This window comes from Cyprinus carpio, chromosome B8 (genome assembly GCF_018340385.1).
Source record: "Cyprinus carpio isolate SPL01 chromosome B8, ASM1834038v1, whole genome shotgun sequence".
In the NCBI taxonomy this organism is placed as follows: domain Eukaryota; kingdom Metazoa; phylum Chordata; class Actinopteri; order Cypriniformes; family Cyprinidae; genus Cyprinus; species Cyprinus carpio.
Genome location: NC_056604.1, coordinates 24,975,758 through 24,999,586, shown reverse-complemented (window position 1 = coordinate 24,999,586; position 23,829 = coordinate 24,975,758). Strand labels below are relative to the sequence as shown.

The window sequence follows — 23,829 nt, the reverse complement described above, 5'->3', positions numbered from 1 at the left end:
TCAGATCATAGTGTGTTAATGGTAACATAACTTTTGATTTTAAAAACATATTAGTAAATCTTAAAATGAATAATGAATGCTGTATAAGTATTTTTTAATGTTAGCTCATGTTTCTTTGTTAGTGAAACTGAACATTTATAGTCTGTATGTAAATGAAAACAGATCCTGGTAAACAGATCCATCACAAAAACACAAAAATTAACTTTAAGTACATATATGACACAACAACATACTTCGTTTTTATTGGCTCTGCATGCTTGTAAACTAGCATAGAGTATGTTTCTGCTATAAAATCTGTAAACCTTCATTTACAGTCGGACAAATTCTGTCCAGATGTGACGTATGAGGCACTGTAACTTCACCGGCTCCATTTTACAGGAGTGTTTAGTTTATATAGCTGACACAGAATTAAGATTACAAAATGAGGCACAGGTATCACTTTAAACCCGGCCTTTAAAAAGCTTTTTGCGGCCGAAAATGAGAAAATAAATATTTGCTCGGGTGTAAATCTGATCGTGCAGCTCCTCAATAAGGGCTTGTGCTACAAGAGGCTGAACACACACTGCTACCATTTAAACCGGCCTTTTCATTGCCATGACACATCACTTTAGAGAAAGAGAGACGGACAGAGAGATGGGGGAAGGAACAGACAGGGCTAAATTAAACACATTTGTTTCTGCTCACACATACCACAAGCCTTATGAAAACAGAGCACTGATTGTGTTCGTTCTTAAGCTGCTCTGACAGAAACACACACACACAGCTGTCTATAGAGGGCTGGATGTATGTTTGGCTCAGCAGTAGAGGCATATAGAAACAGGCCCGGACCTCATGTGTGTGGTGACTGAGCTTTACAACCTAATACACCCTCTACACATCCTTCTTCACCAAGAAACATGCATACACACAGCAGGGAAGCTCCCTTACTGACTCAAAAATGTGTACTTGCAGGCACGCAGTCATGACAGACAAACTGTGCGCACAAATATAAGAATATTCCGACGAACACAAAAGGAGACGTTTCGCTGAATGTCCAAGCTGCTCTTTTACCATATAATTAAAGCGAAGGGGGGGACCATGACTGTCAAGCAATGTTTTCAGTAAATAACTTACCCTACAAACCCTACTGCTTTCATACTCAAAGGCTCAAAGGTTTATCAACATGATCAATTTTGCTGTCGTTTGATTGAGTTTATATTTTTAGCAAGTAAAAGCCTTTTAGTAAGTCAGTACAGATAAAGACACAGCAAAAAGACACATGAACCACAACCTGACTGACATTTTTACAAAGTAAATGTAAGAATATTATTATTATTTACAATATTTTTAAATGAATGAATATTTGTTCATTGCTCTGCAATGATTGTATTGCATTGCATTATGTTTGGCTCCAATAAAACTACAATAAAATAAAAACTAAACAGCTATAATCATAAAAGCATTTTAAAATAAGCATTTAAAGAGATTATTGGGAGATATAGTGACAACTTATAGTTATATGCATTTTATGAAATGTAATCTGCTTTACTGTTAAAAATAAGATTTCAAATCATAATTTCATCACATAAATGTTAGCAATTGCACCAAAATTGCATATTTGTTGCTTAGTTTGGACCTATAAAAAAACTATGATGAATCATATGAATTAAAGGCTTCATAAACTCTTCTGTCAGAAAATAGATTTTTCTGACTATTATTTTGCATGTCAGGTCTTGCAAGGTTAACTATTAATCTGTTCCTCACAAAAAGCTATAATATAGCTTCATAAGACTAACAATACAACATTTGAGTTGTATGGACAGCTCACGATGCTTTTATAATTATTTTTCTCCCTTTTTGGACCTTGACGGTTTCTGGTCCCCATCCATTGTTATTATCAAGAGCAGCATGAACGTTCTTCAAAACGTGTTTTTCTTCTTCCACTGAAAATCAAGGTGAGGGTGAATAAAGGATAACAGGATTTTCAATTATCAGATTAACTTCTTTTGTTACCCACTGATTGCTTCATTCAGGAGTAAGATAATCTTAATTCGTAACGCCCAGGGCAAAATCTTTGGCTTTCAACACCAGTGAGCCTTCTTCAAAACCCGTTCCATCATCGGTGTTGTTTTAGCGCAGAACAAACAGAAAAGCTTGCAACACAATAAGAAAAGCAAACAGCATCCAGCCCCACTGACTGTGTGAAGGTTTTAGTCCAAAGACAATCTTCGTAGCGTGGCTGTGGACCGGGTCGAGGGTCCGAGGGGTCAGGAGCCCCCTCACCTCCTCAACACGGTTCAAAAACTCACCCTGAGAAAAGGATAATGGACGGAAAGCCAAACAGAACAGGAACCAGCTTTTTCGCTAATGGAGCGACTGTGTGCGTGACACGTTGGAGAAATTAGCTGGACAAGTTAAACTAACAAGCTAACAAAGTCTATTGTTTTTATTCACGAATGAAGACTTTGAATGGGATTAGAAGCCTAGCGTTAGTGGAAATTCATTGTGTCGCAAGGTGGATTTGAATGGTGAGAACGTTTGGAAAACAAACGTTATGTTAGCCTTTTTTTTTTCGTCAAAATAGAGACTTTGCAAGTAGTAACCACACCATAAACTGTAAATGGCTATTAAATATATTTACCTCAGCGCGCTGGCGTCTTAAGGCCTCATAAAAAAAGCTCCCAATGCTCTGCTCACATGTTGATAACGTATGTTAGGACTTCCAACTCAAATAGCAGGGTGATGTCATGTAAAGGTGGAATTCGTTTTAGTGTAGAAAAGCAAGAATGTGTCACACTATTAAAATGAGGTGTGAACAATGGAAAAGGAATTAAGATTTCTAGGAGCTTTGATACTAAATCTCCTCAACACCCTCTTACGGCGACAACTACGGCCACTTATGACTGCACTGGCTCGCAGGTATTTAAACCAAACCCATCCAGAGAGTCTGACTAAGAGAAAGAGTATGAAACACGCAATCACGCAAAGTAAGGAAAAAAAAAATACGCTTACAGTAGAGGATAAAACACAGGTCACAGAAGACAAAAAAAGATCAAAGATGCATGATTTGGTCAATTTTGGACAAATACAGTCATTGTGATTTGAACTGCATTATGAGAAACATTTAAAATCTTGTTTTTCTCTTGCTTAGGTATCAAGGGTAAAAGAAAAAGGCATAAAATCATATTGAAACAGCCGATCTCATGATAAAAACTACAATCGAGTAAGACAAACCTTTCATCTTCAAATAAAGTCCAGTTTTACCCATTCTTCTAAAGCCTGGAGGAACTTACTCTGTAGGGATATTCCCTTTAATAATAATAATAATAATAATAATAATAATAATAATTATTATTATTATTATTATTATTATTCATCTTATTATTAGCAGTAGTAGTAGCAGAACACGACTTCACTTCAGAACGAAGAATCGATGACATAAAACAAACATGTAAGCCTTTATATGAACTATTAAGATGGATCTTCAGGGTCAAGGACCTGTTATTGAAAAAGCAAGAACAGTTTTCTTCTAGAAGGCTTGCTGAACTGCAGTGAAGAGTTATATAAGAGAAAAGTTCGCAAATATTAGTCAATTGCAAATCTCTACCAATCTAACTTGGTGCTGAGGAAAAGCCTTTGTGGGAAGCACACGTCTCCAGAAACCCACTCAGCTTTTGACCCTGAACTTTGACCTTTCACCGTTAACCTGAAGGGCAAACACAGTATTGAGTGACAGCTGAAGCAGAGACGTAGTGTGTTTGTACACAGGCCCAAAGCGAGCCGTTGGCACCGGAGCTCTACGAGGTGTTGCATTACCCCACGGCCCCAGTTCTCACTCAGTGAGACTAATTCTGGGTCAAAGTCTCTGTGCCATTTAATCACATTTGTTTGGCAACTATTCTGCATTAATCGAAACATGTCAGAGATTAACCGCTAAAGAACGAGGAGAGAAACAGGAACAGAGGATGAGGGGAGAGAGGAATGAGTTGTTATTAAAACAGTGCTGGTTCCTGTTTAAGATTTTTACTGAGCTTAAGCTAATATAAGTAATACCACAGCAGGGGACTGGAAGGAAAAAAACTATAAAACACAAGTGTGTACACACAGACTCAGCTGAACACACACAAATGAAAATAGTTCATGTGTGCTGTAATCTAAAACTACAACATCTCAAGAACAGTCACTATAAACTGATTTTATACACACACAATTCCTGAACGATATTTGCTCAATATATTTTAAAATGTTTGCACTGATAGCCTTATGGGCAGTGTGCTGACATACAGCGTCCCGAGTTCGAATCCCAGCTCGTGTAGCTTTCCCCATCTGCCCCCCATCTTTCTCCCGCTTTGCTTCCTGTAATTACACTGTCCTATCTAAATAAAGGTAAAACACCAACTTTTTAAAAATTACTTAAAGATATTTCAAAACAGAAAATGGCCAAATAATTGTGGCTGATTAATCGGCTAACTGGCAGATATATCACTATTATATACATTAATACAGTACTGTTCTAAAGTGTGAGGCAACTTTTATTTATATATAAATTAATATTTCTGTTCATCAAGAATGCATTTCATGTAAGTGCTGTTCTTTTGAACATTCCATTCAGAAATTTTTGAATTTCTAATAAGAATTGCTAAAAAAAAAATCAATACTTTTTTCCACAAAAATATTAAGCAGCACAACATTAATAAGAAATGTTTCTTGAGCATCAAATCATCACATTAGAATGATTTCTGAAGGATCATGTGACACTTAAGACTGGAGTAATGCAGAAAATTCAATAAATCATATCTGAAAACATTAAAATAGAATATTCTGAACTGTAATATTTTACAGTAGTACTATTTTTACATTTAAAAAAATATACTGATCGAAAACTATATATATATATATATATATATATATATATATATATATATATATATATATATAATATATATATATATATATATATATATATATCTATATATATATATATATATACACACACACACACACACAGCATTTGCATAACTCCACGAATGTTATATACACACACACACATCTACATACACACACACATTAAATATGCAGCAGCAATCATTAAATACATTAATATAATACATTAAATATACTACTATATTGTAGTCAATTCAATTATTGTAGAGAAAAAATGATATGAGATCAGGGAACAATGCAGTCTGTACTCCAACATGCATCTCCTGCATGCACTCCGCTGCTCAAAGCATCATTACACTTCAACTTTATATCAAACAAAACTAGATTTTATCAGGCAATTTTACTTATTCGATACGATTTAAGTAAAACAGGACATTTAATGAGTTTAGGATGGGATTTGATTATATCCATCAGGACTTGATTCAATCCAAAAACTGAAAAGTACTATAATGTAGACAGATGGCTGGACTAAAGCAGTTGAAAAATCCAACAAGGATGGGGGAAGTCAACCAAAGTCATTTTATTTTTCCTTTGGATTAACATGCACTGAATCAATAAAGTCTACCGACTCAGTGTTGATTAAACTAATAATAAACAATTCCATCCAATGGCAAAAGAAAGGAGCATGAGGTCTAGCTGAATATGACAGCACATTCAAGAATGAGGCATAGAATTGCTATATAATTGAGTGAGTAGGAGTGATGAAGAGATGCACGAGGAGAAAAAGACGCAGTACAAGCAGTAAAGTTTAAACGAGAGTAAGGTGTGTGTGTGTGTGTGTAGGCCTCAGCTGTAAGACTCTGAGCTGCTGCTCTGGTTCCTTTGTCCTGTCACACATGCCAGTCTAAAACTCTCAAAGAGCCCATTCACTACTAGTGCTGCACTTGCCAACACACACACGCGCACACACACACACACTGTCCTTTCCTCTCTACAGTCCAATGTAACGCACACATTCCTTCTTAAGTGCTGTGCGGACAACACACCATGGCCGCCTCACTCCTGCTCTGCTAAAATGATCTTAGAAACTCAAATGCAGGCTAAACCCATCTTAGAAATTAACAATGGAGAGTCACGTGTGCGGGGAATCCCAAGGCCTGAGCTCACAAGCTAAATCAAGTCTGTTTCTGTTCTTTTTTTTTCTCTGCAGTTTGAGAGGAAGAAATGGATCAATTGTAGGAAAACTAATGAAAGAAATCATAATACCTAATATGTCAGCTAGAGACACTCACCTTTGCATTCAGTTCATTTAGCATGATTTGAGATAAATGTATGATATACCATTGTTCTCAGATTTGGAAATGACTTGAAATACGATGAAATACGATATTAAAATAATCTTCTTAGTGAATTATGGGCTTGTGGTGGTGCTTGAGACATTATTGGTAATTCAATGTTTCTGTAAAGACTAACAATAAAACTAATAAAAGAATCACATGAAACGTGCAAAATTCTGACAGATAGCTTGGTTCATCGATATTAATCTTGTTGTCTGTATTCGCTAAGACTGATTTGCTAAAATCAAAAGGTGGATGGCGATAGGTGAGCATTAATGAATGGGATTGCCAGTTTCACATTATTGCTTGCTCTTAAAACCTTCGGTTTACGTAATATGCTAAAATAATAAATTTCATACTGAATTTTCTACCAGTTAACTGTAAATCCATTGATTGGACGCCAAGTAAACCACCTTTCCTTAAAAAGACTTTGGCTGGGATCAACACAAGCTATGTGTCCATTATAGATTTGCGTAAAAACTTTGCGATATTTTCCAAATGTCAATAAAAAACTATTACAAAATGACGGCATTTATATTACAAATGTGATGTGACTATAAGGTCATTTTTTCCTCTTGTGACTTTTCCATTGCACTTTTGCGAAATATTCCTTTTTTAAATTTCCTGAAAAATCACCTCATGCAAGCATAAAAACTTATTTGCGATATATCAGAGTTTTTGAAAAATGTACGCTTCTCCGCTAGGCATATTTTCAATTCGCACAATTTGAAGGGTTATGGAAACACAGCTATTGACAAGATGTGTGCGATAGACAGAAACAAGACATTTATGTTGACCTTAGAAGGGTTATGGTTTTTTTTTTATTTTATTTTTTTTTTATTTATGCATTTAGCAGACACTTTTATCCAAAGTGACTTACAGTGCATTCAGGCTAACATTTTTTACCTAACATGTGTTCCCTGGGAATCGAACCCACAACCCTTTGCGCTGCTAACGCAATGCTCTACTACTGAGCCACAGGAACACTGTTACAAATTGGAAGTAGGAGCTGTATTTGTTTGCCTACCAATATGGCCGCCAAGTGAACCACCTTGATTTAAAGGGACTTTAACTGGGATTAGCACAGACAAGATATGTGTGACAGTCAGAAATGACATTTTTGTTGACCTTATCAACAAAATTTTAGAGATATCACAATGTTACTCGCAAATGTTTTAACCAGTCAGGTGCTGTAATTAATCTACAAACTGGAATTAGGTGAGAAAAGCCAGTCTGTTGCTGGGTCTTTATTAAATCTAGCAAGACGGTGGAACATTGTGACTATCTAATCAATTTAGACAAGTTTACACTAAGGTTTGTTCAAAGGTTAGGTGGATTTCATCTGGCCAGAGGTCATCGTAGTAACGGAGATGTTTAGTTGGGTTACTCTGGATCCATTTCACCTCATTCAGACAATCCTGATCCAAATCAAGAGACTTGTGATGCCATCCAATGTAATATAAAAAGGTTCTTTTTACAGATTCTCAACTACTTCTCCAAGATCTCACGGAGCCAATGGAAATGGTGACTAGCATGGTTTTATACTTCAGAAAGCTGTACAGAAAACTAGTCGAGTGTTTGGGACTGTTGTTGTTGCAAAGCGCCTTGCCTGGAGCGGCCTTGTTAAACGAGCTAATCGTTTACATCTGGAGTTCCGCGCAGAGGAGGGGAAGGAGTCGGGATTGAGGGGAGAAGCAGGAAAAACAGAGCAGGATATTCAGGAGGTGCTACACAAGCACAGGGGCATATCCTGTGACGATAGGACATACGTGACCTACCGAGAGCAAGACAAAACAAATAAAGCTAGAGGGGAAGAACAGCTTCGTTCGGTCTTGGACGTGTAACGCTGGAGGTGTCATCTTATCATTAGCATGCCGGCACTGCTGTGCTTCAGCTGTCTATATCAGTGCCGTGGATCACGAGTGTTTTTGTGGCCTCTGTCTGACCTGTGGGCCGAAGCAGGGCCTTAAAACAAATATGATAGTGATCAGAGATCCTCATCTGGTTGCGATGGTGTGCAGCGGCCAGAGGGCCACGTGTATAAATACAAGGACCTGCTCATGCTGGGCAATGAGACAACACTGATAATAGTGAAAGTAGAGGTCTGGGGCTTATTAGGTCAGAAACATACTTAAAACAATATACAAGCCAATGCATGGCATAACAAGTGGACCAACTTCTACTTAACGCATGCTCTTGCGTAACTGTGTTGCCAACAAACCTCAGGACTGATAGAGTTACTTTCAGATGCCTGTACCATTAAACCAGTATATATGCATTGTAACTTTTTCAAACTGTTGCTCCATCATGACAGTATTTGACCTGATGAGAGAACTGACCGGGATGATGACAGTTTATGTTAATGTCTGACAAAAGCATACAAAGAATTGGATTATGAACGGAGCACAACAGTGACCACCCACCTTTCAGCAGCTTATTTTTCCACTAATTTAGGGATTCATTAAAGTTTTATGCCTTTACCATCATTATAAACCTGGCTTTTAAAAAGTTTTTTAAAAATATATAAAGACTGAAGACTGGAGAAATGATGCTTTGCATCACAGGAATAAATTATATTTTAAATACAGTAATCAGCTTTCGAAGTGGATCAAAAAAGTTAATCAAAGTTGTCCTAAGACAAGAACGCATTTTGGTTTTAGGACAACTTTGAGGAAAGGTTTTGATCCACTTCAAATGTGTATATTAAAATAGAGAACAGATATTTTAAATTGCAATGATATTTAACAATATTACCGTTTTACTGTTAAAAATGCAGCCTTCGTGAGCATAAGGACAACTTCTGAGTTGTACGGTTTAAGTTGCTTAAAGAGAGTCTTATTCAATAATATTCACAATGCATCATGGGAGTTGGCGTTTCGGAGTAGTTGTTTGGTATTCAGCTTCTGTGATTGGTGGAATTCAAGGTGTTGCCCACTTCAGGATTGTGGGTAGTTCAGATTAAATTCCAACATATTATCATCACTTAACTTAAGCAAATCAGTTTGATCCATCAACTCAGGACAATATAAAAATGTCAAATATGCAGACACATTTACGCATAAACATCTACCATCACACCCAGTTTCCATTTAGAAACAACTTTGTCATCCCATTTTTCATGCAACAGTGAAACAACTAGGTGTAATATTTCTTCCATCCACACTTCCACTTTTCCTTTCGTTCACCCCCTTCTCTTTTACTTATTTCCTTATCATCACTATCACTTTTCCCTCCTTCGACCCACCAACTGTGCAGCACGTCAGGCCCACTCTGCCTCCTCTTTCCAACTCTCTCCACTAAGCTTTAACTGAAACCATCTGCTTGGAATACCAGACTGATGAAGGTCTGGTTGGGAGTTGCCCTCGCTCACACCCCCCTCTCTTGCTCTCTTCTGCACAATCAGATTTTATTAGCATACACTCCAGCACTTAGTGTTCTGGTTTTAAGAGCACTGATGGCTCTTAATGTGAAATAAAACCCTAGTCTCCACGTGAGGGGCCACACATGATCCGGAGGGGACCCGCTGTAGTCGAGGGGGTGGAGGGGGTGCAGAGCCCTGCTATCAATCAGCCAAAGAGCCCTTATCACCCTGAAGAGAGATGGATGACCCCCACACCCCACAGGGGGTTAACCTTGGCCTGCCGGTTGGGGGCTTTAACCTGGACTAACACTGATACCACACAGCCTAAAGGGGGCAAGTGGGTATTAGTAGGACATATGATAAGTGCATGCACACATATTTGTATTCTTAAAGTGCATGTGACGAGACGGTATTAGTTTGACATACAACAAGCATGAACTCTATAACATGCACAGACAAACAGGCCTATATTTCATCATGGTCTGATTTATTTTTGACCTGTGAGCAGCTGTGATTTCTTGTTGGACCAACACAAAGTGCATTGCATTGTTTTCTCAAGCATTTTCCACATTGTAGAGGGTTAGTGTTTAGGCCGAGTCCTTGTGTACCGAGGTATACATTTCCCAATGGGTGTGAATGGCAAACATTCATGCTGGTGTAGGCCAATATGACAAATTGAACATATTGTTCTTTCATCCCTCATAACCAGTGACATTGGTGTTAACTAGATCTATTTTAAAAGTTTTTATTAATTGAAAAAAAAAAAAAAAAAAGCTGAAATAAAATCTACGAGAAATAAAAACTAAAGCTAAAATTAGAAATGTTACCTTGGCAACTGAAATAAAAGTTGAATGACTAAAAATACTAAAACTAATACTGCAATTAAAAATATTAATACATATGTTAAAGCTAAATAGAAATATATATATATATAAAAAGGGCAAAAGTAAATAAACTGACAAACGAATGAAAATGAAAACTGAAAATAAAAAGGTAATTCAAAATATGAATAACTACTAAAATAGTAAATAATTAAAAAAAACACTTGGAGGACCTCACTTTTAATAGTAGATGAGCAGAATCACTTAAAATGATCATTGTTTCTATTTTTAAATTTATATATCTGATATTTGACATTAGATAAAACTATTATATTCATGTTTAAAGATGTTGTTAAATGAGTTTAATGAAACTATTCATAGATCACTTTCAATGCATTTAACAATTATTTGACAAATAAAATGAAAAACAAAAGTTTTTTATAGACAGTTATATCATTTTAAAAAAATATTGCTGCAATTAATCACAACTGAAAATTTAATATTAAGTAATATTCTATTGTTTCCATTTAAAATAAGTGTTCATGCTTGACTTAAAATGATAAGTTTGGTTAACTTTTTTATTTGGATATTTAAGTTATCTTCACAAATGTTAAGTTGTAACTAATCGCAGGAGCATTTTTTACAGTGATGTAACACTGAAATATCTTACATATGTTATAATACATTTACTTAAATTTACTTTTTCTTTGAACACATTGATAATTAATTGATTCATTGTTTTTTATCTTAAGCGATAATACTATTCCTCCACATATTTGTGTTCACATTACTTTGAATATGACATCATTCCTGACTAAGGTCTAAAAATTCAGAGGAGTGTCACTCTTCAAATCACACTCAATAAATGCATCACTCTCATACAAAAGTCTCTATAGACTGCTAACAGAGACACATCTGGAATATTCCATCAGTGAGACGGGGCCAGGTCTTTGAGAGCATACCATCACAAGAAGTAAACCGTTTGAAAACAGCCACCACACCACCAGCTAACAAATATAGACACTGAACTAACAAATCAACTCCCACAGTAATGAAGGCCCCTCTAAAGTCACTGTATCCTTATGCAGCCATCCTGTTTTTAGCCATAATTTTTAATGTTAGATCATTGTGGTTAGTGGGTGTATTTGCTGAGCTAATGTTGATTTTTGCCAGCTCCCCTAAGTTGAGCAAAACTAACACGGAAAAATAAGTGAACAGTTAAACTGTGATCACATTAGTGACAATTTGGCGAAATTTCGAGGGCAAGAAGGTCCATTGTGTATTGCCAATACTGTAGCAATGCATGTAGGGTCTGTGATGCAGAAAATGCGGACGGAATTGCAAAATTCGGTAAAAAAAAAAAAAAAAAAGCGAATTTACTGTATAATGTGGAATGTCATGGAATTTGCCAAATTCTAAATCAAATCAGCCTCTGCCGCCTCAAAATATGAACTCATGAACAATCTCTTGAACTGCTCTGAGTCACATCATGAGCATTTTACAGTTTCTTTTGAGTAAAACTATCATCATATAACTTACAAAGGGAAACCTAAAGTTTTTCACAGCAACCGATCAAAATAAAAGTTCGGTTTAACTTGAAGAAATTGTGACAGAAATATATTAGTGAATGTAGCGATAGTACTACAACTAATAATAAAATTATTATTAAAACATTATTTTCAAGGAATATTTACCGGAAAAAAATATTTACCAGAATTTATTTATCAGAAAAATTTAAAGAATGTAAAGGCACAACACAGCATTTACTTTTTTACTTTCCATAAATTGCTGTTAAATTGTGTATGTTTAATGATTTCAATTAAGTAGACATGATTTTTGATTAATAAAATGTATTTTAACCATTAGAGACTAGAAAACTTAAAATGGAAAAAATGGAATTTGGAAAAAAATAGAATGGATTTCATGGGGCGCGGAAAAAATGGAATTTGGAAAAAAATAGAATGGATTTCATGGGGCCCTAAGTGTATAGGACATTTTTTTTCTTTTTCATATTGAACATAGCATAGCTGTTTGATCAAATTGCGCACTTCGCTTATCCAGCTATGGATAAACTGGTATACAGGCAACAGAGTGGCGACGTCACACACACGCACTCTAACAGCACGGCTCAGAGAATTCTGGGCCGAGAACGGTTTGTAATCGTGCCGCGCCGTACCAGGCTCACTTGGAAATTCAACTGTAACCGTAACTGTAAAAAAAAAAAAAAAAAAAAAAAAAAAAAGGCGATATTCAAGCATGTTCAAGAAAAAAAAAAAGGAATATTAGAATCTCAAAATTTAAAATCGAATGCCAACCCACCGAACGAATATTAGAATAATCGAATATTCTGGTCCAGCCCTAGAATCTATTTATGCACTTGCTTATGAACAGCTGGTTTCAGGCAAAGAAGTTCTGTACCAGTCCCTGATATATATATTTGCTTATGAACAGCTGGTTTCAGGCAAAGAAGTTCTGTACCAGTCCCTGATATATATATGTGTATTACTGGAAATAAGCACCACAGTCCGCAGAGAGTCTGATATAGCCTTTAAAGATTGAATAAACAACTTGTGTCTTGTCAAAAACATCCCAGCGCGGAATTGAAAGTGGGCGTCTCAAAGTGCCGCTTCTGCCTGAACCTGGCTGACTCCGAAGCGTCTGCTTCAGATTAATAAATTTATGAAAAAATACATTTATACACATGCTCATCCCAAAAGCTTCAAAGGCCTTCTCATTGATGTCACTGAACATAGCGAGTGTGTGTGTGTGCATTAGGAGGGCTGGTTGGTTTGCCAGTCCTCACGGGGGGTTGAATCTCTCCTGAAGGGCCCGGCTCATGAAAAGCCAGTGAAGGCTATAAACAGAATATGTAATGGCAGGGACGGAACAGAGGGAGGGATGATGGGCAAGATATGGGTGGCAGAAGGGGTCGACGCCAACTCCCGCTCTCCTAAGAGAAAGGAAGGAGGAGGGAAGGCCAAGGCTGGCAGTGTTTCACACAATTCAAAGAGTATAGAGCACGCGAACAGGCTCGCATGATGCACTGGTAGTTTTTCTAGGACACGAGTTGAATGGTTGATGGGTTTAAAGAGAGTTTATGTTTGACAAGAGCCTTCAACATGACTGAAAAAAAGTTTCTTCAACAGAAGTTTGCAGCTTTGTATTGTGCAAGATCTTTTCAAAAAACTCAGCGCTTTCAGCGCTAAAGTAAAAATCTGTGAAGGACAGAAATGCAACCTGTTTATTGAGCTTTATTCATTATTTGAGACACTCAAAAGTCATTGTTTACTCAATGTCATTCCAAACCCATATTTGATGCGTTCAGTGTATGTGAACTGATCAGTGCTTATATGTGTGAATAACAGTTAATTAAATCTGTTCAGCGATTTAGAACACTTGCTCGATTCATACAGATCTTTTTGTACTTTTTGACGTGTTAAGGTTTAGATTACGTGTAGTTTCAATGGATTGACAAAAAAGATGCAAAAATATATTAAAAAAAAACCTTTATCTGTGTTTCAAAGATGAGCGCAAGTCTTACGGGTTTGAAAAAACATGAGGTTGAGTAAATGATGACAATCTTAATTTTTGGGTGAACTACTCCTATAACACTTTACTCAATGGATTTATGAATGTAATACACAAATTTGATAAGCTTGTGTTTTATAGAGGAGGCACAAAACTGAAATATGTATTTCCACTGCTGGAATAACCAGCTTTGTAAGGCTGCAGTCTTGTATCTGATCCAAAGTGGACCATCTAAGACCAATAATAGACCACTTCCTAGTAATTTATACTGGCGTTAGGTGGTCAAACTTTCATTTAGTGTGTGGTTAAACCGTTAATGACCAACTAATGACCAGCAAACCATGTTCCACGACATAAACCAGTTTTTCCAAAGGGTCCAAAAAATTTACAGTGCATAATAAAATCACAAGATTATATGTGAAATAGGACTTTAAGAAATCCCAACATCAATTTTATCCCTCACAGCCATTTATTTGCATCAGTTGAAATACTACTCCGACTAAAATTCTACTAGTTGTCTCCTCAAACATTTAATGGAATGAAGAAAAGCATGACCAAAAACATTGAATTATATTCCAAGAAGTGTTCCTTTAGTCACAAATTGATCATAGGAAAGTAGATTGTTTTAAAAGGTTGGAGAAAACAAGTAGAAATCAGCCAAGACTGTTTACACAGTTGTGATACCAGCATTAACAAAGAGAACATTTGGCAACTACATTTCAGGTTGCCATCAACAGATTTCTCTGTCACTCACTGGTGAGCAAACACACACGTTTGGGGTGTAAGCATAACATTCAGTCTGTTGAAGGTACAGTTACACTCAAAGTAGAGGCAGAAGACAAAAAAACTGTTCATTATTTACTCACCCTCAAATCAGTCCAAACCCAAGCCCTCTATTTATTATGGATTAATAAAAGCAGATATTTAGATGAATGTTCATGCTGCTCTTTTCCTATACAGTGAATGGTGACCAGGGGCTGCACAAGTCCAAAAATGTCAAAAATCACCATAAAACATAACATAGTACACATTACATGTGTTGTATTCCAAGTCTACAAATTACTTTTACTGTGTTTTCTGTTATTTTTGGAGCTCGAGAGCATCCGTCCCCCTTCACTTTCATTGTATTGAGCAGATCTGCTAAAATTCTGCTTTTTGTGTTTGATGGAAAAAAAAAATAATAAAATCATAAGCGACAAAAGGGTGTGTAAAACTGGCAGTTTTTCCTTGAACTGTCTTGAATACACACTAACAGTTTACTCACACAAGAAATGGGCATAAAAAAAAAACCCACACACGCACACACCAACAATAGCACGATTGACTCAACAGTGTCTCAAAGATTTTAAGTGCTAAGAGCAGCTGGCAGAGTGAGAACACCTGAATGTGGAAAAATGCCCAGCGGAGGCCTGGAACGCCGTGAAAGACATGTGGCCTGAGCTGTGATGACATGCTCTGTGTGTTTGTGTGCGCGTGTGCCCTGTGCTATTCTTCCCCAAAAGACAAGACTAAACAGTTTAAAATGTGTTTCCACTGAGGTGTGTTTGTTTGCCGATGTGGGCGCCGCAACACAAAAGCCACAGTTACAAGGTTTGGCGAGTCTCTTGGTCCAAAACCCGACTGCGTTAAAACAACACGGGATTGTGCTGAAAGCTTCTGCGCTGGAAGGTAGAGACCGAAATCAAATGAAAAAGGAGTCTGAAAACCGATTACGACTAAGTCTTTCAATGGCTTTTCCAGGAAAGCGAAGACTTGACCAGAAAATCATTTCAGCATGTAAATGTGCATTAAAATACAATGTTAGGAAACGCCACAGGCCTGTGAAAAACATTTAGGAATGAATCCATTCAGTGTGTTTGCAACACATTATTACGCACCGTGTCAAAACCTGTCATCAAAATGAAGAGGCATTGCTGCGGTTTGTGCAGGGAACAGGTTTTACTTTTAATACAGCACAATGACTGTTTATCTTTAACTGTCTATACTGACAGAACTTTAGTTTTTGGCTTTTTGGTGTGTTGCGAGCTGGATTGGAACTCATTTTGCCCAATTGAGCACCAAAGTTCTTAAAAATCTTATGTGTTCAGAATCTCATATGTGACCCTGGACCACAAAACCAGTCATAAGGGTCAATTTTCTGAAACTGAGATGAATAAATAAGCTTACCATTGATGTATGGTTTGTTAAAATAGGACCTATTTAAAAATCTGGAATCTGAGGGTGCAAAAAAATTAAAATATGGAGAAAATCGCCTGTAAAGTTGTCCATATGAAGTTCTTAGCAATGCATATCACAAATCAAAAATTAAGTTTTGATATATTTACGGTAGGAAATTTAAAAATATCTTCATGGAACATGATCTTTACTTAATATCCTAATGATTTTTGGAATTAAAGAAAAATCTATGATTTTGACCCATACAATGTATTGTTGGCTATTGCTACAAATATACCCCAGCGACTTAAGACTGGTTTTGTGGTTCAGGGTCACATATCTGCAATTTGCAACCAATGAAGGATTGACACTTTTCTAATGCCACACTAGGAACTGTAATGGACACATGAAAGTGTATTTAAATAATCATAAGATTCACAATGTAGATACACATTTTGCTCAAATAAGCACCAAAGTTCTCATATGTTCACAATCTGTCTCATACATAAGGAAGGATTTTGACACTTTTCTAATGCCTCACATTTTTAGGAAGCCACATAAAAGTGTACTTTATTTTCACAATGTGGCTAAATTTTACTTAGCCAACAAAAGCATTGTGCATATACTTTGAATACTCAACATATCAAGTTCTCTCCATTTCCAACACCCCTAGCAGACAATTCCTCGAGCCAGGCTTGAGCATTCATCTCCGTGACAAGCACTGAGAAGAGTAGAGCTGGTTGGCCGCCACACTCGATCCTTAAAAACAGTCCCACTGGATTATTGAGGAATGTCAGCTCGGAGCAGGCCCTAAATCAATTATGGGAAATCTGCACGCCTGTGTTTCCCCACATCTTTCCCTTCTGTCACTTCATACCTCGGTTTCTTTCCATCTTCCACTTATTTCGGTCCTCTTCTCTGCTCTTTTTCACTGTTTTCTTTTCCATTTTTACTAAGAGCGTCTCTTACACAATGCTTTTCAAAGTTATCTGGACTGTTGCCCTCACCGCTACATGAATAGAAATTTAAAATGTCAAACAAGAAATGTGAGGTCTGAACTGCTCAATGGCTAATCTTGTGGATCTGACTATCAGGTATCAAAACACTTAAAGAAAAGTTGTTTTTGGTGGGGGTGGAATTTTTTTCCTTTTTTTTACGGATTTATTTCATTAATATGTGATGAAGGCCTTAAGCATTCACAACTGCATTCAAGGTTAGTTATCTGAATTAAAGTGTAGGTCTCAACACACACACACACTACCCACCTACAGATGCAACAGCATTCAGACTGATATTTAAATACCCCAAAGGAGCGACGTGCAAAATTACACATTTCAACATTGACTAGTCAGTTACCGTGTTTACATAAGAAAAGTTCTTGTGCTCAAAAACAGCTCTGAATGGAATCGTGTACTTGTTGTTAAAGTTGATATATTATTAAATACAAATCAGAATTTTTTTAGTTATTCAAAATTCATAATATTTCGTTTTTAAATAGAAAGCAAGGAAATCCACCTAAAAGACTAGTTGATCATTGCATCAGTTTCTATCCCAAAGCACATCATACACTAAATATAATACAACAACACAGCACCCAACAACAATAACTTAATTAATCACAATGTCACATGTGTGCATGCCCACATATATGTTACTGTCACTAAAGAATGTTAAGAAATTCTAAGGATTACGCAACGGCCTTTGTTTGCACTTCTTAACTAAAGCCACAGGTATTCAAAACTCCACATTCCCTTTGGCAAATCTTTCCTCCCTACAACTATAAATATTACATGAAATCTATGAATTCAGAGGAGCTTTTCAATTCCACCTCAGGGATATCAGAGCAACAGCACAAGAAACGTACATATTAGTTTAGAAGCGACATGATTAGAAGTTTACTCTATTTGTGACTGCTTCAGGCTTTACTTTGGCATTCAAGGCCTGGCTTAGCAAGCATTGTGTATTCTCAGATTCCTGTAATATGATTTGTGCGCTTTATGGTAGTAACCAAACAGACGGTTTGGTTAGAAAAGCGTCTGCTAAGAAAATAAATATGAAACTAATCTATGCAGCGAACCTGAGAATGATTTTTATTGCATTTTCACTGCTACAAATACATAGTGCACCATATAAAAGCAAGAGTACTTCAGACTTCTTTTTTTAATATAAAAGAAAAAAGAAAAATTGCCATGAAAAAAAAAAAAAACTTTTCTTCTGAAACGGACTCAATTTTTCATTTTTCATCCCATGGTAGAATTTTAATGGCTTTCATTCTGACAAAGAACATTCTCTGAAGTCTTTTATATTCAATCCAGTTCCCCAGATTTTCTACTTTACAAAACATATTGAACCTGTAGAATACCTTTTAGAATGGCATTGTCAAATTAGTCAAATTCCGAGAAAAAGAAAAAAACAAAAAAGGAGGATACAGCATAGACTCATGGTTTTCCCTGGCAAACGTACTCTAAATTTGTCTATTTGTTTGAGCGTAACACAGAAGATCATTCAGATTCTGATGGGTTCCTCAGCTTTGTTTGGAAACTTCCTTATGTGATTTTGACAGCTGTGACTGAGGCTGTCTCAGCGAGAGCTTAAGATTAGTGTGTAAATATCTGAAGTATGCCAACCACTCATTGTCTGACGCTCGGCTCGCTCTAGAGGTGCCGATTGACAGGCTAAGCTCATCTGCCTCAATGACCTCCCATTTGACTCTTAGATGCCTCTTTTTCAAAACAGGATGAGTCTTGCGAGGATATTTGTCTCACATCTGGATGTATTCGGGGTCATTTTCTCTGGGAACCAAATCTTTTGACGGTCCCCAATCAGCTAAACGAATTTAAATAACTTATAATCCTTATCCTGAATGACATCATCTGAATATTTGCTAGTGAGCCCATATTAGCCTTTGGCTGCTTAATGTGTATTATGCTAGAGTTAACAGAGGGCTTCTGTGCTCGTGAGATGTGCTTGACATTGGCTTAATTCACCATTTGAGTCTGCGATGGAACGATTTTTGCAAAAGAATCGTAAGGGGAAGTTCGCTCATTGCAGGTACAGCCTAAGGTGATTTTAAAGGTGGGATGAACCATGCTCCTTCAGGATAATTTAAGCAATAGGCTCTTCCCACAGCAACACTCTATAGGCCGAGGAACAAAAGAGGATGTGGGTACCACAACTACTATGCAACTAGTCTGTAAGGAGGAGCCATTAGGCTAATGAGGGCCTATGGAGATCCCAATGAAGCCATCAGCATTCACTCAGAATGACAATGTAAGACTAACGCCTCAAGAACTGAATGGAAGGGATTGGGAAGGAGGGAGAGCTCGTACGGACGAGTGAAAAGAAACCAAGTAAAGAGGCCAAGTAAAACTTGCGCGAGTGTCTAGAGGGAGGAGGCGCGGGAGAAAATGCAACTTTTCGCTCAAACGCTTGGCCGGGTCCAATCAAATCACTTTGTGAGAAAGGAGGAGGATTTGAGCTCTGGAATAAACAATGGCTGTAAACCGTGTTGATTTGGGGAGATGGCTCACGGTTTAGCCAAAAAACACTCCTGGTTGAGGCTTTCAAAGACCCAACCGTTCATTCTCTTTTTTTCTGTAGAGCGCTGACGCATAACACCGCGGCAAAGCCATACATGAATGCCTGCTGAGTTCTTTGCAAATTGGGTTGAAAAGACCCAATGCTGGGGCAAAAAGGGCAGTCAACCTTTCCCAGACACGGACACAAAACTCTAACACATCTATAGGGAGAGAACAGGCAAACTCTGCAGCCCTCGGACAAGAAGAACGAACACCCAGATAGAATTTCACTGTGACAGACCTCAGACTAATCTTATTTTAAAGAAGGCTAAACAAGCAGCCTGAAACTGCTTAATTACAGCCCAGTGGCAGACAGCACCGAATTAGATTCACTGGGTATTAGATTAATTAGCCAACCATTTCACAGACAAACATGAGGAATCTTCAGCGTATTTAGACACCGAAATGTGGGGCCAAAACACCATGAAGTACTTTAGATGCAAGATTTTGGCAAATCTGATCCAGTAAATGGTAGCGATAACTAGACATGATCTCCTACACCACAAATAAATGAATAGAAATCTGTCAAATACAAGTCAAACAGCTGAAGTGCACAATTAAAACCAATTAAACAGTTTAATAGTCTCAAACATGTTTAACTGATGCTAAAATTACATCAGCAATCCACTTCCACATGCATATTCCTTAAATAACTTCAAATTACAAAAACTGGTGAACTACTAAATCTTAAGCAGTAAAACTCAATAAAAAGAGGCCGATTTTTTTATGCTCTCATCTAGCTGACTGAGAATGATCATGACTGCAGATTCTGAAGGCGACACGACCTTACAATATTCAAAATAGTGGTTGATGAGTGCAGATTTTCAAATGGAATCCTTTATAAGGAAACATGTTGGCTTCATTCTGCATGAGGGCCATTATAAACTCTCACATGATGTTTCTCGGTGCCTCTTAAAAAACTCTGAGGCACACAGTGTGTTCAGTGGCACTCACCGTTCTTGCGCTTGGAGACAAGGCGCTGTTGGACAAGTAAGGATTGCCCAGATCTGGGATCATTAGAAACGGGTAGCCTGGATAATGGGGGCTCTTAAAAAATCCTCCATCTTGCTGTCTTCTCAAAGCGACAGTGGAGAGATGAATGATTAGGGATCAATGTGTGGACACAAACGTTAAGTAAAGAACAAGTATGGCAAGCTGTTTCAATGTTTATTCGTATTACTGATATTTTTACTTGTACTAATATGTTTCTAGTAGTATTTTTTATAATTTTTGTTTCTAATCCAATATTGGTTAGTACTTTTTTTTAATATCACTAGTAACTATTCATTAAACACTTGTACCCATTAGTAGCAAGTAACTGTTTTTAACTGCTACTGGTAAAAAAAAAAAAAAAAAAAATGCACAGTTTTCCTTTTGAATTCTATGTAAACTTGTGGTTGAGATATCATCTGTTCACTTCCTACTAGTATATATTCTAATGGTTTCTGCTAACAAGTTTAGATTTGCCAGTATTTGTAAATGGCATAGTAGAATTTATTTTTTATCTAAATAATAGCATCTATTCCAGAACTTATACTAGAACTTACTGGATATTAACAGTAATAGTAACTAGAAGTAGGCTACTGAAATAGATACTTAACTATTTGAGTAGTTACACTATTTTTTAAAAACCACTGTTATATAATGAATAGCTACGAATAACATTGAAAAAGATACTACTAGTAACAAAAATAGAACTAGTTTTTCATGAATAATTGTTAAATCGGCATGCCATAGCAGCAGTTTGTTCGTACCTTCAGTGAAATACTCTCGGGCTTTCTCATAACTTTCAAGATCAGCTCTTGGTTGAGGGCGCCTCTCGTTTTGCTGAAGGAAAGAACGAGGAACGGAGAAAAACAAAACAGAAAAGTTATTTTTCCGACGGCAATAACCACATCCATGCGTCTGTCAGCACGCGGTGGTGTCTGGCTTACCTCAGAATCGGATGAACTGCTGTTATTTTCCGACTCGTTCACTAGAGAAGACTTCACGTCGTCCAGATCTCTTTCGGCGGACACGTTCTCGGAGATTTTCTCCTCTTGTTCGCCCTCATCTTTGAATGAGATCAGTTCATCATTCGCCCCCAGCTCATCCCCTCCGCCTCCGTTAAGCTGTGGCATGTTTACGAGCGTCTTGCAACGGTAACAAAATCAAGAGTTTGTGTTGACTCTGAAGTGCACGAGAACGTCGCAGTCCACTCAACGCACGAGGATACACAGGAGCTTTCAGAAATAATCCTTGCCACATGAATTTAAATCCAATTTGTCCATGATTACTTTAAGAAGCGATCACACGAAGCTCGACAGTTTCCCTGCAACAAACTCTGCAAACTCAACTCCAGACGTGAAGCGCTGTGTCCTCCGCGGACAAACTCACCATACACGAATTAAAAAAAAAAAAAAAACCGCTTCTACATTCCACACTCGAGCGCAAAAGTTGAGCGACTTTTTCTTTAAAACGCGCAACCTTCAGTAAACGCGCGTGCAGATTGCAACAAAAGTTGCAACAACGGTCGCGGCGCCTCTGTGGTCTCTATCCCAAAGACGTGTTTCAGTCACAAAAAAACACAGATTCCTCCCCAGATCAGCTGCTCGTTTCTTCCACATTGCGAATTACAACCGTCATGTTTGATGAGCTGAAGCACGAACACTGAAAACGGTGTGTGTTCCGACGCGAAGACGCTCCGTTTCCCTGCGCGCTGAGCTGCTGATGGGGAATGCGCAAGCAGCAGTGTGTGTGTGTGTGTGTGCTCTGGACGAGCAGAATGCAGAGGAGGAGTTAAGCGCTGAAAAACGACACTCCATTCAGCACACACACACACACACACACACTCAGAGAAGTTTAAAGGAACAGTTTGTTCAGGACTTGATTCTTGAAATAGTTCAGTGACACAGGGTTTGGGATTGCGTTAAGCAATAGTCTATCACAAGAGCAGTTCAGCACGGCTGTAATCCGTTCGCATTCAGTACAACAGCAGGATTGTTTTTTTTTAAACAGTTCAGTTATTAATATCAAGTAACTTACATCTCTTACAAAATTGTCATGGTAGTTTGTATATATTTTTTCTCCATGAGTAAAATGCTCTAAATGAAGCTAGAGCGTCCTTGCCTCACCAAGCAACAGAGTGAAAACCGGACTGGAACCGCTGTGTGAGTGGACCGGAGTTCACCGCTCCATTCGAAGCGTTCTGTAATCGCTCGAACTCCACTCCGGGTTTTCCGAGAAACCCGCTTTGAGGCTGATGTAGGCCTACCTCTTGCAGAAATATCGTAGGCGCTAATTATGAGTTTGGTGACCACTTGAATAATCAAGGAAAGTTGATTTACAAGTGGGCATTTCATAAGTGTAGATTATACCCAAGTTGTAGAGTTGTGGCTTTGTAAGGGGCGTGTCAGTGCGACCCATGACGGCAACAACAGACCTGAATGCTATGCCTTTGCAAAGTTTTTATTTCTTGCTGTATTTCAGTAAATATATGGCATTACGTACTAAAGAGGTTTTAATTAACAAGTGTAAAATTAATCAATCACATCTCACGCTTTTCTTTATGCAAAATTAAAGTTTTGTTAATATGTTTTGTGAAAAATTTAAGTTTTGTTTGGGTGCATGAATGTTTACCTTTTCTGGAGGGCAAAATCCCATTATTTCAATTGGAGTCAACACAATATTGGGAATTTCTTCTAAAGGTGAAACAGTTTTCAAAGTAGATTTCGCAAACAGGTTCAAGTTGAAGAGTTCAGAAATATGCATTTTGAAAGTGACTTTGATATGCATCACATTATTGGCAATACATAATGGATGATAATGTGACTACACCTTTTGATAATACGCAGAGAAAAAATAAGTGATTTCAAAAATATATTAATTAAAATAATACAAAATGTAATAAAAATTAAATTAATTTTTTCATCTTGTGATGCCAGAGAAAACTACGGAGCCCCACACATAACACACGGGGGGAAAAATTATACATTGTGGCCATGAATGAAGAACTTGTTCTGATGACTTATAAATTCATGGCCACAATTTACAAATATGTTCCCTTGTTGTTTTAAATCTTGGCCTTGTTTACTAATTTATTTCCTCCTGTTGATTTAACTAAAACGAGTGAACAAATTATCAAATCATGGCTACAAATAAACATATTGTGGGACAGAATTCTTAATTTGTGGCATTGTATATATTTT

General features: G+C 37.3%; 1 protein-coding gene across 1 annotated transcript in view; it reads right to left on the bottom strand.

The window, feature by feature from the left end:
• The window catches only part of LOC109094448 (transcription factor 7-like 1-B), a 55,161-nt gene extending 32,474 nt beyond the window's left edge, over nt 1-22,687 (bottom strand). The window contains exons 1-3 of the mRNA XM_042730245.1: nt 21,577-22,687; nt 21,398-21,469; nt 20,597-20,725 (exon numbers count right to left, since the gene is read on the bottom strand). Coding sequence (XP_042586179.1) covers nt 20,597-20,725; nt 21,398-21,469; nt 21,577-21,762 — 387 coding nt within the window. The 5' untranslated portion in view covers nt 21,763-22,687. The remainder of the gene's footprint in view (nt 1-20,596; nt 20,726-21,397; nt 21,470-21,576) is intronic.
• Between the last annotated feature and the right edge of the window lie 1,142 nt (nt 22,688-23,829).